The following is a 14,887-nucleotide window of genomic DNA, read 5'->3' as shown; positions in this document are numbered from 1 at the left end:
CAGTTCATTCTGCTAGTTCATTGTCTTTCTGCCTGCTCTCTCTCTCCAGTTCATTCTGCTAGTCCATGTCTTTCTACCTGTTTCTCCAGTTCATGTCTTTCTACCTGTTTCTCCAGTTCATGTCTTTCTACCTGTTTCTCCAGTTCATGTCTTTCTACCTGTTTCTCCAGTTCATGTCTTTCTACCTGTTTCTCCAGTTCATTAGGCTAGGTCATGTCTTTCTGCCTGTTTCTCCAGTTCATTAGGCTAGTCCATGTCTTTCTGCCTGTTTCTCCAGTTCATGTCTTTCTACCTGTTTCTCCAGTTCATTAGGCTAGGCCATGTCTTTCTACCTGTTTCTCCAGTTCATTAGGCTAGTCCATGTCTTTCTACCTGTTTCTCCAGTTCATTAGGCTAGTCCATGTCTTTCTGCCTGTTTCTCCAGTTCATGTCTTTCTACCTGTTTCTCCAGTTCATGTCTTTCTACCTGTTTCTCCAGTTCATTAGGCTAGGTCATGTCTTTCTGCCTGTTTCTCCAGTTCATTAGGCTAGTCCATGTCTTTCTGCCTGTTTCTCCAGTTCATGTCTTTCTACCTGTTTCTCCAGTTCATTAGTCTAGTTCATGTCTTTCTGCCTGTTTCTCCAGTTCATTAGTCTAGTTCATGTCTTTCTGCCTGTTTCTCCAGTTCATTAGGCTAGTCCATGTCTTTCTGCCTGTTTCTCCAGTTCATTAGTCTAGTTCATGTCTTTCTGCCTGTTTCTCCAGTTCATTAGTCTAGTTCATGTCTTTCTGCCTGTTTCTCCAGTTCATTAGGCTAGTCCATGTCTTTCTACCTGTTTCTCCAGTTCATTAGGCTAGGTCATGTCTTTCTACCTGTTTCTCCAGTTCATTAGGCTAGTTCATGTCTTTCTGCCTGTTTCTCCAGTTCATTAGGCTAGTTCATGTCTTTCTACCTGTTTCTCCAGTTCATTAGGCTAGGTCATGTCTTTCTGCCTGTTTCTCCAGTTCATTAGGCTAGTCCATGTCTTTCTGCCTGTTTCTCCAGTTCATGTCTTTCTACCTGTTTCTCCAGTTCATTAGGCTAGACCATGTCTTTCTACCTGTTTCTCCAGTCCATGTCTTTCTGCCTGTTTCTCCAGTTCATGTCTTTCTACCTGTTTATCCAGTTCATTAGGCTAGACCATGTCTTTCTACCTGTTTCTCCAGGTCATGTCTTTCTGCCTGTTTCTCAAGTTCATGTCTTTCTACCTGTTTCTCCAGGTCATGTCTTTCTGCCTGTTTCTCCAGTTCATGTCTTTCTACCTGTTTCTCCAGTTCATTAGGCTAGGCCAGACGCTGAAGTACTTTGGCTACATCCAGTTTGACCCGTGCGTGACCGACTTCCCGGAGAAGGGCTGTCACGTGATCGTCTCTGCAGGCAACAACGAGCTTAACTTCCAGGTCAAGCTGCCCAATGAACAGATGAAGGAGGGGAGCTTCAAGGTCACGCGCATGAGGTGCTGGCGCGTCACTTCGTCTGTAAGTAACCCTAACCCCAAATTAAGTTACTCGACTCTCTATTTTAAGTGTCCGCTGAACGCTGAATTTGGAGTAGGGGGAAGTTGTTCTTCTACGGTCAGTTTTACAGGGGAGGGAACCAATTTCATAATTTGGTTATAATCCATCCAAATTATGACCGAATTGGTGTTAGCGTGACCTCTCACCTTTCCCCTCCCCCTCTCATTAACACAAGTGTGGTCCTCCTACAGTGTGCCACACACATGCTTCTATACCTCTCCTCTGGCTCCTCTGGGTAAACTGCTGAGCTCTCATCAGACCACTTATCAAATCAAATGTATTTATATAGCCCTTCGTACATCAGCTGATATCTCAAAGTGCTGTACAGAAACCCAGCCGAAAACCCCAAACAGCAAGCAATGCAGGTGTAGAAGCACGGTGGCTTGGAAAAACTCCCTAGAAAGGCCAAAACCTAGGAAGAAACCTAGAGAGGAACCAGGCTATGAGGGGTGGCCAGTCCTCTTCTGGCTGTGCCGGGTGGAGATTATAACAGAACATGGCCAAGATGTTCAAATGTTCATAAATGACCAGCATGGTCAAATAATATTAATCACAGTAGTTATCGAGGGTGCAGCAAGTCAGCACCTCAGGAGTAAATGTCAGTTGGCTTTTTTAGCACGTCCGGTGAACAGGTCAGGATTCCATAGCCGCAGGCAGAACAGTTGAAACTGGAGCAGCAGCACGGCCAGGTGTACTGGGGACAGCAAGGAGTCATCATGCCATGTAGTCCTGAGGCATGGTCCTAGGGCTCAGGTCCTCCGAGAGAGAGAGAAAGAAAGAGAGAAGGAGAGAATTAGAGAGAGCATACTTAAATTCACACAGATATACAGACTGACCCTAGCCCCCCGACACATTAACTACTGCAGCATAAATACTGGAGGCTGAGACAGGAGGGGTCAGGAGACACTGTGGCCCCATCCAATGATACCCCCGGACAGGGCCAAACAGGAAGGATATAACCCCACCCACTTTGCCAAAGCACAGCCCCCACACCACTAGAGGGAAATCTTCAACCACCAACTTACCATCCTGAGACAAGGCAGAGTATAGCCCACAAAGATCTCCGCCACGGCACAACCCAAGGGGGGGCGCCAACCCAGACAGGAAGATCACGTCAGTGACTCAACCCACTCAAGTGACGCACCCCTCCTAGGGACGGCATGAAAGAGCACCAGTAAGCCAGTGACTCAGCCCCTGTAATAGGGTTAGAGGCAGAGAATCCCAGTGGAGAGAGGGGAACCGGCCAGGCAGAGACAGCAAGGGCGGTTCGTTGCTCCAGAGCCTTTCCGTTCACCTTCACACTCCTGGGCCAGACTACACTCAATCATATGACCTACTGAAGAGATGAGTCTTCAGTAAAGACTTAAAGGTTGAGACCGAGTCTGCATCTCTCACATGGGTAGGCAGACTATTCCATAAAAATGGAGATCTATAGGAGAAAGCCCTGCCTCCAGCTGTTTGCTTAGAAATTCTAGGGACATTAAGGAGGCCTGCATCTTGTGACCTTAGCGTACGTGTAGGTATGTACGGCAGGACCAAATCGGAAAGATAGGTAGGAGCAAGCCCATGTAACGCTTTGTAGGTTAACAGTAAAACCTTGAAATCGGCCCTTGCCTTAACAGGTAGCCAGTGTAGGGAAGCTAGCACTGGAGTAAAGCACCTCAATAAAACAGCTCTATAACCTCTATAAATCACCTCTATAAAGCACCTCTCTAACCTCTATAAAGCACCTCTCAAACCTCTATAAAGCACCTCTCTAACCTCTATAAAGCACCTCTATAAAGCACCTCTCAAACCTCTATAAAGCACCTCTATAACCTCTATAAAGCAGCTCTATAACCTCTATAAAGCATCTCTATAAAGCACCTCTCAAACCTCTATAAAGCACCTCTCTAACCTCTATAAAGCACCTCTATAACCTATAAAGCACCTCTCTAACCTCTATAAAGCAGCTCTATAACCTCTATAAAGCACCTCTATAAAGCACCTCTCAAACCTCTATAAAGCACCTCTCTAACCTCTATAAAGCACCTCTCTAACCTCTATAAAGCACCTCTATAAAATCTATAAAGCAGCTCTCTAACCTCTATAAAGCACCTCTCTAACCTCTATAAAGCACCTCTATAACCTCTATAAAGCACCTCTCTAACCTCTATAAAGCACCTCTATAACCTCTATAAAGCACCTCTCTAACCTCTATAAAGCACCTCTATAAAGCACCTCTCAAACCTCTATAAAGCATCTCTCTAACCTCTATAAAGCACCTCTATAACCTCTATAAAGCAGCTCTATAACCTCTATAAAGCAGCTCTCTAACCTCTCTAACCTCTATAAAGCACCTCTATAAATCACCTCTCTAACCTCTATAAAGCACCTCTATAAATCACCTCTATAACCTCTATAAAGCAGCTCTCTAACCTCTATAAAGCAGCTCTATAACCTCTATAAAGCAGCTCTATAACCTCTATAAAGCACCTCTATAACCTCTATAAATCACCTCTATAACCTCTATAAATCACCTCTATAACCTCTATAAAGCAGATCTCTAACCTCTATAAATCACCTCTATAACCTCTATAAAGCACCTCTATAACCTCTCTAACCTCTATAAAGCACATCTCTAACCTCTATAAAGCAGCTCTCTAACCTCTATAAAGCAGCTCTATAACCTCTCTAACCTCTATAAAGCACCTCTCTAACCTCTATAACCTCTATAAAGCATCTCTCTAACCTCTATAACCTCTATAAAGCAGCTCTATAACCTCTATAAAGCAGCTCTCTAACCTCTATAAAGCACCGCTCTAACCTCTCTAACCTCTATAAAGCACCTCTCTAACCTCTATAAAGCAGCTCTATAACCTCTATAAATCACCTCTATAAAGCAGCTCTCTAACCTCTATAAAGCACCTCTCTAACCTCTATAAAGCACCTCTCTAACCTATATAAAGCACCTCTATAAAGCAGCTCTATAACCTCTATAAATCACCTCTATAACCTCTATAAAGCAGCTCTCTAACCTCTATAAAGCACCTCTCTAACCTCTATAAAGCACCTCTATAACCTCTATAAAGCACCTCTATAAAGCACCTCTATAACCTCTATAAAGCAGCTCTATTATCTCTATAAAGCACCTCTCTAACCTCTATAAAGCACCTCTCTAACCTCTATAAAGCAGCTCTATAATCTCTATAAAGCACCTCTATAACCTCTATAAAGCAGCTCTATTATCTCTATAAAGCAGCTTTATAACCTATAAAGCACCTCTATAAAGCACCTCTATAACCTCTCTAAAGCACCTCTATAACCTCTATAAAGCACCTCTATAAAGCACCTCTATAACCTATAAAGCACCTCTCTAACCTCTATAAAGCAGCTCTATAATATCTATAAAGCACCTCTATAACCTCTATAAAGCACCTCTATAATATCTATAAAGCACCTCTCTAACCTCTATAAAGCACCTCTATAAAGCACCTCTATAACCTCTATAAAGCAGCTCTATAATATCTATAAAGCACCTCTATAACCTCTATAAAGCACCTCTATAACCTCTATAAAGCACCTCTATAAAGCACCTCTATAACCTCTATAAAGCACCTCTATAACCTCTCTAAAGCACCTCTATAACCTCTATAAAGCAGCTCTATAACCTCTTTAAAGCACCTCTATAACCTATAAAGCACCTCTCTAACCTCTATAAAGCAGCTCTATAATATCTATAAAGCAGCTCTATAACCTCTATAAAGCAGCTCTATAACCTCTATAAAGCACCTCTATAACCTCTATAAAGCACCTCTATAACCTATAAAGCACCTCTCTAACCTTTATAAAGCAGCTCTCTAATCTCTATAAAGCACCTCTATAACCTCTCTAACCTCTATAAAGCAGCTCTATAACCTCTATAAAGCAGCTCTATAACCTCTATAAAGCAGCTCTATAACCTCTATAAAGCAGCTCTCTAACCTCTATAAAGCAGCTCTATAACCTCTCTAACCTCTATAAAGCAGCTCTATAACCTCTATAAAGCACCTCTATAAAGCACCTCTCTAACCTCTATAAAGCACCTCTCTAACCTCTATAAAGCAGCTCTATAACCTCTATAAAGCACCTCTATAACCTATAAAGCACCTCTCTAACCTCTATAAAGCAGCTCTATAACCTCTATAAAGCAGCTCTATAACCTCTATAAAGCACCTCTCTAACCTCTATAAAGCACCTCTCTAACCTCTATAAAGCAGCTCTCTAACCTCTATAAAGCACCTCTCTAACCTCTATAAAGCACCTCTATAACCTCTATAAAGCACCTCTATAACCTCTATAAAGCACCTCTATAACCTCTATAAAGCACCTCTCTAACCTCTAAAGCAGCTCTATAACCTCTATAAAGCAGCTCTATAACCTCTATAAAGCACCTCTATAAAGCAGCTCTATAACCTCTATAAAGCACCTCTATAACCTCTATAAAGCACCTCTATAACCTCTATAAAGCACCTCTCTAACCTCTATAAAGCACCTCTCTAACCTCTCTAACCTCTATAAAGCACCTCTCTAACCTCTATAAAGCAGCTCTATAACCTCTATAAAGCACCTCTCTAACCTCTATAAAGCACCTCTATAACCTCTATAAAGCACCTCTCTTATCTCTATAAAGCACCTCTATAACCTCTCTAACCTCTATAAAGCACCTCTCTAACCTCTATAAAGCAGCTCTATAACCTCTATAACCTCTATAAAGCACCTCCTATAAGGTTCCGAGTTCCAAACTGCCTCTGGAAGCAACGTCAGCACAAGAACTGTTCATCGTTAGATTCATGAAATGGGTTTCCGTGGACGAGCAGCCGCACGCACACAAGCTTAAAATCTTGAAGTGGTGTAAATAGTTTCCCTGGAGTGATGAATCACGCTTCACCATCTGGCAGTCCGACGGACAAATCTGGGTTTGGCGGATGCCAGGAAAACGCTACCTGCCCCAATGCATAGTGCCAACTGTAAAGTTTGGTGGAGGAGGAATAATGGTCTGGGGATGTTTTTCATGGTTCGGGCCCCTTAGTTCCAGTGAAGGGAAATCTTAACGCTACAGCATACAATGACATTCTAGATGATTCTGTGCTTCCAACTTTGTGGCAAGTTTGGGGAAGGCCCTTTCCTGTTTCAGCATGACAATGCCTCAGTGCACAAAGCAAGGTCCATACAGAAATAGTTTGTTGAGATGGGTGTGGAAGAACTTGACTGGCCTGCACAAAGCCCTGACCTCAACCCCATCGAACACCTTTGGGATGAATTGGAATGCCGACTGCGAGCCAGGCCTAATCGCCCAACACCCGTGCCTAACCTCACTAATGCTCTTGTGGCTGAAAGGCATCCAGTTGGTAACAGGGAACATGGTTTAGTTCTGTCCCACCCCCCCCCATTACATGGACCAGTAGTTAACGGTACTAGTAAACTCCCCCTCAGGGATCCCAGTCATATTTAATGAGTGTTCCTCTCCAAACAAACGATTTCCAAAACATCCTAATGCATCAGCTGTGCATTAATAGGAGAAGCATCTGAAAAACACATCTCAAATTGGAACAAGAGATGCTATTCTATCTCATTACCCAGGGGGCTTGAGGAGGAAGTGGAAACAGACTGTGTTTCCAGAAGGAGACTCATAAGCAGTAGGTCTAGTGAGCACTATGATGAGAGACGTTGCAAATCTGTCCCAAATGACCCACTGCAGACTGGAGAGCCCTTAAGTACAGACTGAACACTAATGGGAGACGAGTCCCCGTCTCCAGGGAATTGTGTGTGTTTGAAACATCCTGCAAACAAGGGTTTGATAATGAAGGGGGTTTTGGAGGAGATGACAAGGCCGGACACAGTCTGTGTTCCAAATGGCACCCTATTCTCTACATAGTGCACTACTTTAGACCAGAGCCTTATTCTCTACATAGTGCACTACTTTTGACCTGAGTCCTATGCTCACAGCCAGGCCGGGATTCCATCTGATTGTCCTTCAATCAGGGAAGCTATACCCTCTGTCCTTTAGCAAACATTACATTCTCTGTAGTGTAGGCATTAATTAGCTGCACAGACTGCTTGAGTTGGGATGATGATGATGATGATGATGGTGTCCAACCATAGTGACCCTGTCCCCTTCCCCAACCACAGCAGGTCCCGGTAGTGAACGGCTCATCCTCCCCAACCCTGGCCCGCTGCTCCTCAGCCAAGTGTGAGGTGAAGTTGGAGCTGGCCTTCGAGTATCTGATGAGCAAAGATCGTCTCCAGTGGGTCACCATCACCAGCCCACAGGTCAGAGGTTAGGGTTTTAGAGGTCAGGTCAATATGGAGTCACCCAAGAGGTAGCAGTTTGACCTCTGCTGCTAATGAATGAAATATCTACAGTTAGTGGTGTGTGTGTGTTTTCAGGCAATCATGATGAGCATCTGTCTTCAGTCCATGGTTGATGAGCTGATGGTGAAGAAGTCAGGGGGCAGCATCAAGAAGGTGCGTGTTAGGTCTTTGGTGATGGGACAGATACACCTTAACTAGTCTGCCATGTTCTGACTTCCTGTATTCATTATGTCTTGTTCAGATGCTAAGGAAACGTCACAATGGCTCCCTACATCGGTCCGAAAGTCAGCAAGCTGTGAAATCCCCCCCTCTACTGGTGAGAACGGGGACTGCACAGGTCTATGATATATGCCACTGTGATTATGCCCGGAGGGGGAACACGTTTAGCTGTTTTGAATGGAAAGATCTTCTACTTGATGTTTCACCTTGTTTGTGACCTTCCTCTCCCCTGCAGGACTCTCCTGACCCAAACCGAGACCAGATTGTCAAACTCTCAGTGAGTAATGTTTCTGCTTTGATCTCCCAAATGTCAAGTCCACAGAATTACATAGAGAATCACAATTAACAGTAAATCATTTGATCTCTATGGTTGAGTCTCTGTTTTAGGTGGCTGGGGGTTGATATGGAAATGTGTAAGTGACTGTTGCTCTAACACGATGTCTCTGTTTCTCTCAGACCAAGCTGAGCTCTGTGTCTCTCAGAGGGATCAGCGCCTCCAACTCAGCCAATGACATCAGCGGCAACGATTTCCATGGCAACTATGCCTTCGAGGGGATCGGGGATGATGACCTGTAATATCCCCCCCCCACCCCCCCACCTCCACCTGTCGAACACAACCTGCAGAGATTCCAAGCTGAGCCGAGCGGATTGTCTGATTCTGTAAGATTGTAGCCCTTCCTGGGAGTCTGCTGCCTGCCTTAAGATCAGTCTTGTCGTATCAGCTTCACAAAGACTGCCATCTATCTTATGTGTTTCAGGTACAGAATGACTGACTACCCACTGCCCTCCTGTTTTACAATCCTACCCCCCCCCCCCCCGTATTCAACTTAATAAAATATCAAGAACATATAGAACTAAAATTACAGTCTGCAGTCTAATCCACGGGGGTCCTGCTGTCCACGGGGGTCATGCTGCCCACGGGGGTCCTGCTGCCCACGGGGGTCCTGCTGCCCACAAGGGTTATGCTGTGAAAAACTCAAGCTGTGTATCAGTGATAATGGACCCAAATCTATAGTCTCTTCACTCTGTCCAGCTAGATAAGTCATGTATAGTCTCGTCACTCTGTTCAGCTAGATAAGTAATTTACAGTCTCTTCACTCTGTCCAGCTAGATAAGTCATTTACAGTCTCTTCACTCTGTCCAGCTAGATAAGTCATTTATAGTCTCGTCACTCTGTCCAGCTAGATAAGTCATTTATAGTCTTGTCACTCTGTCCAGCTAGATACGTCATTTATAGTCTCGTCACTCTGTCCAGCTAGATAAGTCATTTATAGTCTCTTCACTCTGTCCAGCTAGATAAGTCATGTATAGTCTCTTCACTCTGTCCAGCTAGATAAGTCATTTATAGTCTCTTCACTCTGTCCAGCTAGATAAGTCATGTATAGTCTCGTCACTCTGTCCAGCTAGATAAGTCATTTATAGTCTCGTCACTCTGTCCAGCTAGATAAGTCATTTATAGTCTCTTCACTCTGTCCAGCTAGATAAGTCATTTACAGTCTCTTCACTCTGTCCAGCTAGATAAGTCATTTATAGTCCCTTCACTCTGTCCAGCTAGATAAGTCATGTATAGTCTCGTCACTCTGTCCAGCTAGATAAGTCATTTATAGTCTTGTCACTCTGTCCAGCTAGATAAGTCATTTATAGTCTCTTCACTCTGTCCAGCTAGATAAGTCATTTATAGTCCCTTCACTCTGTCCAGCTAGATAAGTCATTTACAGTCTCTTCACTCTGTCCAGCTAGATAAGTCATTTACAGTCTCTTCACTCTGTCCAGCTAGATAAGTCATTTATAGTCTCTTCACTCTGTCCAGCTAGATAAGTAATTTACAGTCTCTTCACTCTGTCCAGCTAGATAAGTCATTTATAGTCTCTTCACTCTGTCCAGCTAGATAAGTAATTTACAGTCTCTTCACTCTGTCCAGCTAGATAAGTCATTTACAGTCTCTTCACTCTGTCCAGCTAGATAAGTAATTTACAGTCTCTTCACTCTGTCCAGCTAGATAAGTCATTTATAGTCTCTTCACTCTGTCCAGCTAGCTGACAGTCATAGAAACGAATGCTGGACAGGAATCATAGTAAATTCCAGAAGTGATGGATATGGAACTATTGTTTGCCCATTTTGACGGCAAGGAATATAACACATTTTTAGTGTGGCCCACTGGACCTCAGTGAAGATCGAATCCGGCCCGAGGAGAACCACCATTATACTTTACCGACCAGCAAAATAAAGTCCTAAAAGATACGTTTTAAATCGTTCCTTTCTGTTCCTTTTTAAACCTCCTGAAATCAACATTTTTTCCCCCTTACATTTAGCTTGACATTAAATGACTTCACCAATGGATAGAGCAAGCAAGTTACAGTATATACATGCATTAGACAGTGTAGGGTGCAACTTGCGACAGAAATTTTGCGGGTGAGGAGAGCGCTGGGTATGTTGTTATGACGTACATTATCTGAATTAGACCTACGGAGGAGCGGCTTCTGTGAAGGAACTTCAGAGAGTTGGCTTAACTAACGTTGGACCAGAGCTAGCTAACGTTGGACCAGAGCTAGCTAACGTTGGACCAGAGCTAGCTAACGTTGGACCAGAGCTAGCTAACGTTGGACCAGAGCTAGCTAACGTTGGACCAGAGCTAGCTAACGTTGGACCAGAGCTAGCTAACGTTGGACCAGAGCTAGCCCTTGACCATAACTCCGTTCCATTACATTACACATAATGCCGCCTAGAGTTTTTGAGACCAGGACCAGAGCTAGCTAACAAGGTTGTGTGTGTGCAGAGCGGCACCAGCATTAAAGTAAAAATGTCTTACCTATTTTGTGTTTGTTAATAAATACAATGTGAAAACGTGATAACTACAGTATCCTTACCTAGCATTGAAAAAGTTCATCCATTCTAATAAAAAAATCGAATTTCTGAATTATGCTTGTAACATCAGTCGCTACAGTAGACTATGCTTCAGAGGGAGGGGCAGGTAGCCTACAAACACACTGGCAAAGATTTTCAGCTGGCAGACACTGGAATAACTTCCTGGGTGATAAAGTGAGGGCTTTGTTGCGTTCTTTTTTTTTTTTTGTGGGACTGAAAAATACCCAGATTGTAAAAGAGCGTTATCAACCGGTTCCCATGCTTTTAGAAGAACGGTTCTGTTCTGGAACAGTATTGATCACTTCCGTTCTCGGTTCTGGTTCTGTTCCTCAGAAAATTTTGTTATTTTTCTGTCCTGTTCCCTGAACCAGTTCCAACCCCTGGTCTTCATAGATTACTTTCTACCATAGAGCATCCTGACATTCCTTCATTCTACCATAGAGCATCCTGACATTCCTTCATTCTACCATAGAGCATCCTGACATTCCTTCATTCTACCATAGAGCATCCTGACATTCCTTCATTCTACCATAGAGCATCCTGACATTCCTTCATTCTACCATAGAGCATCCTGACATTCCTTCATTCTACCATAGAGCATCCTGACATTCCATCATAGAGCATCCTGACATTCCTTCATTCTACCATAGAGCATCCTGACATTCCTTCATTCTACCATAGAGCATCCTGACATTCCTTCATTCTACCATAGAGCATCCTGACATTCCTTCATTCTACCATAGAGCATCCTGACATTCCATCATAGAGCATCCTGACATTCCTTCATTCTACCATAGAGCATCCTGACATTCCTTCATTCTACCATAGAGCATCCTGACATTCCTTCATTCTACCATAGAGCATCCTGACATTCCTTCATTCTACCATAGAGCATCCTGACATTCCTTCATTCTACCATAGAGCATCCTGACATTCCTTCATTCTACCATAGAGCATCCTGACATTCCTTCATTCTACCATAGAGCATCCTCACATTCCTTCATTCTACCATAGAGCATCCTCACATTCCTTCATTCTACCATAGAGCATCCTCACATTCCTTCATTCTACCATAGAGCATCCTCACATTCCTTCATTCTACCATAGAGCATCCTCACATTCCTTCATTCTACCATAGAGCATCCTGACATTCCTTCATTCTACCATAGAGCATCCTCACATTCCTTCATTCTACCATAGAGCATCCTCACATTCCTTCATTCTACCATAGAGCATCCTGACATTCCTTCATTCTACCATAGAGCATCCTGACATTCCTTCATTCTACCATAGAGCATCCTGACATTCCTTCATTCTACCATAGAGCATCCTGACATTCCTTCATTCTACCATAGAGCATCCTGACATTCCTTCATTCTACCATAGAGCATCCTGACATTCCTTCATTCTACCATAGAGCATCCTGACATTCCTTCATTCTACCATAGAGCATCCTGACATTCCTTCATTCTACCATAGAGCATCCTCACATTCCACCATAGAGCATCCTGACATTCCTTCATTCTACCATAGAGCATCCTGACATTCCTTCATTCTACCATAGAGCATCCTGACATTCCTTCATTCTACCATAGAGCATCCTCACATTCCTTCATTCTACCATAGAGCATCCTGACATTCCTTCATTCTACCATAGAGCATCCTGACATTCCTTCATTCTAAAAGGGGCCTTGTGTCTTTGTCTTCATCGTTGTCTTTTCTTTTAGCCTGTAATTCTGTCACATCAGAAATCCAAGGTACGTTGTAACAAGGGTGTCAATTCTAGCTCTCGAAATGGGTTACTTATACGCGGAATGTAAGTGTTAATGTTGCCAAAATGTTTTCCCCAATAACTTCCTTTGTAGGGTGTTATTGATCTTCCCCATCATTCATAACAGTGCTGTTTTAATGAGTTTTAATGTGAATCTCCAAGTACAGGTTTCAGACTTGGTAGTGTTATTATTAATATTGCCTGAAAGATGATTTGAACATTTCAACTTCTGGTCCTGTGGTCCACTGTGGGTTTGCCACAGGTCGAAACGCAAAACCCACCAACCAAGTATCAGCCTTAGGTAATGCGACCTCGCCAGCTAGAATCTTGCAGGAGGAGATGTTTGATTTGGTCGGTTGCACTTCCTGATTCCAGTATTACAGATGGATATTTATTAATGTGGAGCATGAAAAACAATGGTCTGCTTCCTAAATGGCACCCTATTCCCTGTATAGTGCACTACTTTAGACCAGGGCACTATAGAAACCTATTCCCTATATAGTGCACTACTTTAGACCAGGGCACTATAGAAACCTATTCCCTGTATAGTGCACTACTTTAGACCAGGGCACTATAGAAACCTATTCCCTATATAGTGCACTACATAGGGAATAGGGTGCCATGGAATATTCATAATTCATAATAAAATCCATAATTTCTTGTTCTTTCCCCCCCAGCAATTTGTTTTTTGTGGTTTTTCATAAATGCCAAAATTATAGTTTACTAAAGCATTTTGCACAACTATTTTCTTCTTTTTTTTTTTTTAGATCATGGTATAAAGTGACGTACATGCAAGTCAACTATTCTGAACAATTTAGTAACATCTGTATAGTCAATAGTTTGTAATCAAAAACAGATCAAATGTAATCAACAATTGTTTACAGAATGATTTTTTTTAGTTGGAATGAAAAGTGTATTCAAATTCCATGTCTGATTTTTGATTATTGATTGTGTTAGTTTAACAAACAAAGTTTTGGGGGTTTGTGTAACATTTTTCTTGAATAAACAAATGTGGCAATCATCTCAAGAGGTGCTTAATTGAAAACGGACATATTTCATCTGTGGTCTCATGTCAGGACACAGATGAAAGTCTGTATGAAAAATTAATTTACACCATTTTGTTAAATTGGGAGTTTATTCAACAACATTCCCATTTTGTTAGCATCAATGTAACCTGGATTCCAGGCTTTTTCCTCGTTGATGAACAATACTTAGTTGTCAAGATATGTTGACACGGAGAAAGCTATAGCCTTGTGGTCCAAGATCTGTTTGTGTCGTCTTGCCTACGGTCATTGTAGTAGCCTGGATACCAGTCTGTTCAGCTAGCATTCCACTCCTCACAATCACACAGAATAAAATGAGTGGCATGCTAGCTCAACAGACTAGTACCCAGGCAATGGAAATTGAGCTATACAGCACAAAACAGATCTGGGACCAGGCTATGAGGAGGAAGCAGATTCATGAATGTTATCTCAACCAGCATAGCTGTTCTGATCAAATGTAGCGCCATGGCAAGTCAAGGAAACGCAAACCCCATTGACTGTGCTCTTATTAGTCAGCTGGAATGTATGGATGTTTTCTGTAGAGAATGTTGTTTGCGTCGGCCAAAATGGCACCCTACAGTATTCCCTATATAGTGCACAACCTTTTGACCGGAGCCCATAGACGGTCACTATTAATAGGGTGTAGGGTGTAGGGCGCCATGAAAGATGCAGGTTCTGTCACTTCTCAATCAGAGAGGCTTAGATACTCTGGATCTGTCAAATGGTGCCCTATTCCCTATAGGTGTGCACTACTTTTTATTAGAACCCAATGGCACCCCTATGTAGTGCACTACTTTTGACCAGAGCCCTATGGGAAATAGGGTACCACAAGATACTCTGAATGGTGTCAAGATAATTCTGTTTTTTTTTTATCGTCGTATTATACTGTTATACTAATAAATGGATTTAAATAAATGTATAGGTGCCAAATTATACCAACAATCTTGAGTCTGTATTTGTATAAGCCTGGATGGACAACAACATGTAAACTAGTGAAGGGCCTGTGTGTCAGATGGGGGGGAAAAGTCTCCTTACTTCAAATGGAAGGATTTCTGATTGGCTGCATATCAAACCGAAAGTGATCCTTGTCTCATTAATCTAATCAGCCCTGCTCAGAAA

The 14,887-nt window shown here is 42.7% G+C and overlaps 1 protein-coding gene across 4 annotated transcripts in view; it reads left to right on the top strand.

The window, feature by feature from the left end:
* The window catches only part of LOC139582463 (sorting nexin-17), a 123,132-nt gene extending 108,431 nt beyond the window's left edge, over nt 1–14,701 (top strand). For all 4 annotated transcript variants that reach the window (XM_071412489.1, XM_071412492.1, XM_071412491.1 and 1 more), the window contains exons 11-16: nt 1,295–1,498; nt 7,688–7,828; nt 7,946–8,023; nt 8,112–8,186; nt 8,325–8,366; nt 8,546–14,701. In XM_071412489.1, coding sequence (XP_071268590.1) covers nt 1,295–1,498; nt 7,688–7,828; nt 7,946–8,023; nt 8,112–8,186; nt 8,325–8,366; nt 8,546–8,665 — 660 coding nt within the window. In that variant the 3' untranslated portion in view covers nt 8,666–14,701. The remainder of the gene's footprint in view (nt 1–1,294; nt 1,499–7,687; nt 7,829–7,945; nt 8,024–8,111; nt 8,187–8,324; nt 8,367–8,545) is intronic.
* Nucleotides 14,702–14,887: the final 186 nt, after the last annotated feature.

The sequence above is a fragment of the Salvelinus alpinus genome, chromosome 8, assembly GCF_045679555.1.
Source record: "Salvelinus alpinus chromosome 8, SLU_Salpinus.1, whole genome shotgun sequence".
Taxonomy (NCBI): Eukaryota; Metazoa; Chordata; class Actinopteri; order Salmoniformes; family Salmonidae; genus Salvelinus; species Salvelinus alpinus.
The sequence above is the reverse complement of the archived record's forward strand: the minus strand, read 5'-3'. Positions and strand labels throughout refer to the sequence as shown.